We start from the raw sequence: 2,587 nt of genomic DNA, 5'->3' as shown, positions 1-2,587 counted from the left end.
GGAATTCCTGCTGCCACATCTTGTCACTCTCTCCCAAAAAAGGAGAGGCTCCTCTCATCACAAAACCTGTGCCAGCACGCTAACTTTTCTGACAGGAAGAGGTTCTAAATAAAGTCAAGTTACCATGAAAGTACAGAAGGGCTGCAAGAGCTGCATACCAGTCAAGTTTTTCCTCCCTAACAGTTCTTAAAATGGTCTGCATGCAGCCGGTTCACACAGTGACACTGCGCAGTTTGCAGTGGGTCACCCGAAGTTTGTTTTGTTAAGTTGCAAACTCCTAAGTAGTTGGAGTCCAGGACTGACTCTAAGCCCTCAGACCACACAATCCTCGAAGCACACCCACCCTGAAAGAAAGCAAGAAAGAATCTTACACTTTTAAGCCTAAGTTTATTTGTTTTCCTACAAACGAGTCAGATGTGACAAACCTAAAGGTGACAAACCTACTTTAGTGTCATCCTGTTAGCGTTACATAGGAAATGTGAACAACTCATCTACTTTCTGCCCCAGAACCACAGCCAACAGGCTGCCATTTCTCTCCACTAAAAAGCTAGTCACGAACTGGTCCAAACTGGAGCAAGGCCATTAAAATGCACACCGTATGCTACTACTCAGTACCCCAACAAATTAGAACGTAAAATAAGTAACAGTCAAACAATACTGGTCCAAGCTGAAGGGAGAGCTCCCAAGGACGAGCCTGCAACACCTCCTCCCATGCCTGCCCCACTGTGGGGACACCCCAGGTGACTGCCAGCAGCCCCTCTAGAAGCACTTGCGATGGACAATGGAGGGGCCGGACTCATCATACTCCTGCTTGCTGATCCACATTTGCTGGAAGGTAGAGAGGGAGGCCAGGATGGAGCCACCGATCCAGACAGAATATTTGCGCTCCGGTGGGGCAATGATCTTGATCTTCATGGTGCTGGGTGCTAGCGCCGTGATCTCCTTCTGCATCCTGTCAGCAATGCCAGGGTACATGGTAGTACCCCCAGACAGCACGGTGTTGGCATACAGGTCCTTCCTGATGTCCACATCACACTTCATGATGGAGTTGAAGGTGGTCTCGTGGATGCCGCAGGACTCCATGCCCAGGAAAGAAGGTTGGAAGATGGCTTCAGGGCATCGGAAGCGCTCATTCCCAATGGTGATCACCTGCCCATCTGGCAGCTCATAGCTTTTCTCCAGGGAAGAGGATGAGGCAGCTGTTGCCATCTCCTGCTCAAAGTCTAGAGCAACGTAGCACAGCTTCTCCTTGATATCACGGACGATCTCCCTCTCAGCCGTGGTGGTGAAGCTATAACCTCGCTCTGTCAGGATCTTCATGAGGTAGTCAGTCAGGTCACGGCCAGCCAAATCCAGACGCAGGATGGCATGGGGCAGAGCATAGCCCTCATAGATGGGCACTGTGTGGGTGACACCATCCCCAGAGTCCATGACAATGCCGGTGGTGCGACCAGAGGCATAAAGAGACAGCACAGCCTGGATGGCCACATACATAGCTGGAGTGTTGAAGGTCTCAAACATGATCTGGGTCATCTTCTCCCGGTTGGCTTTAGGGTTCAGCGGGGCCTCGGTGAGCAGGACAGGGTGCTCCTCTGGAGCAACACGCAACTCATTGTAGAAGGTGTGATGCCAGATCTTCTCCATGTCATCCCAGTTGGTGACAATGCCATGCTCAATAGGGTACTTCAGGGTGAGGATGCCCCTCTTGCTCTGGGCTTCATCTCCCACATAGCTGTCCTTCTGCCCCATACCCACCATGACACCTTGATGCCGGGGGCGTCCCACAATGGAAGGGAACACAGCCCGGGGGGCATCATCCCCTGCAAAGCCTGCCTTGCACATACCAGAGCCATTGTCCACCACCAGGGCAGCAATTTCCTCATCTGCCATGACTGAGCCTGGGGTGAGAGAGGACAAAGAAACGATCACACTGAGCAATGGGCCATCAAGGGGTCAGCCACCCCCCCCCATGCACTGGAGGTACAGAGATAATACACTAGAGAGAACCCCGAGATGACTTGGAAATGTGCCCCTAGAAGGATGAGATAAAAGAGAATAGCGCACAGCCATAGCAGTTATATAGCCTTTTCCGATAGGAAAAGGACGCCAAGGGCTGCAGACCCACCAGCTGCTCCTCCTCCTCCCCTCAGGGATGCGAGGCAGCCCCTCCATACACGCAGCCCCTCCCTCCCGCACCCGAGGGAACAAAGGCCGAACCGAGCACAGAGCACCCTCCCTCACACCACCAAAGGGAAAAAGAGTGAAGAGAGCAGCAAAGGCACAAAGAACAATGCAAAGGCCCAGCATCACCTCAGCCCTCACCTGCACGACAAAACCACCAGAACGCTGCCTCACCCGCAAATGCTCGGCCCCACCCCGCGCTCCCTCTGTTATATCCCCGGAACCGGAAGCGGCTGCTCACTTCGCCATCTCATTGGCTATCGTTCTCCCTTCGCTCCCGCCTCTTTCTCTCTACTTCCGGCTGCGCCCTTCCCTTCTGCTCTAGGACCTGTACCCGGAAGTGAGGCGAGCGCTTCCGTTCCTGGGCACCGCCCCTCTGCGCGCCGTTTCCGGCCGGGCTGAGGCG

General features: G+C 53.8%; 1 protein-coding gene across 1 annotated transcript; it reads right to left on the bottom strand.

Annotated features, from left to right (window-relative positions):
- Window positions 1–367: 367 nt before the first annotated feature.
- On the bottom strand, window positions 368–2,428 carry LOC100542800 (actin, cytoplasmic type 5). Its single transcript, XM_003209327.3, has 2 exons — window positions 2,323–2,428; window positions 368–1,898 (listed from the first exon to the last, which is right to left on the bottom strand). The coding sequence occupies exon 2, from the start codon at window positions 1,888–1,890 to the stop codon at window positions 760–762; it is 1,131 nt and encodes a 376-aa protein (XP_003209375.1). The 5' UTR covers window positions 1,891–1,898; window positions 2,323–2,428; the 3' UTR covers window positions 368–759.
- Between the last annotated feature and the right edge of the window lie 159 nt (window positions 2,429–2,587).

This window comes from Meleagris gallopavo, chromosome 12, assembly GCF_000146605.3.
Source record: "Meleagris gallopavo isolate NT-WF06-2002-E0010 breed Aviagen turkey brand Nicholas breeding stock chromosome 12, Turkey_5.1, whole genome shotgun sequence".
Classification (NCBI taxonomy): domain Eukaryota; kingdom Metazoa; phylum Chordata; class Aves; order Galliformes; family Phasianidae; genus Meleagris; species Meleagris gallopavo.
This window is presented reverse-complemented; position numbering and strand designations above follow the sequence as displayed.

Excerpts from the sequence above, each read along its gene's own strand:
- LOC100542800 (XM_003209327.3), bottom strand. The coding sequence starts at position 1,890 with ATGGCAGATGAGGAAATTGCTGCCCTGGTGGTGGACAATGGCTCTGGT.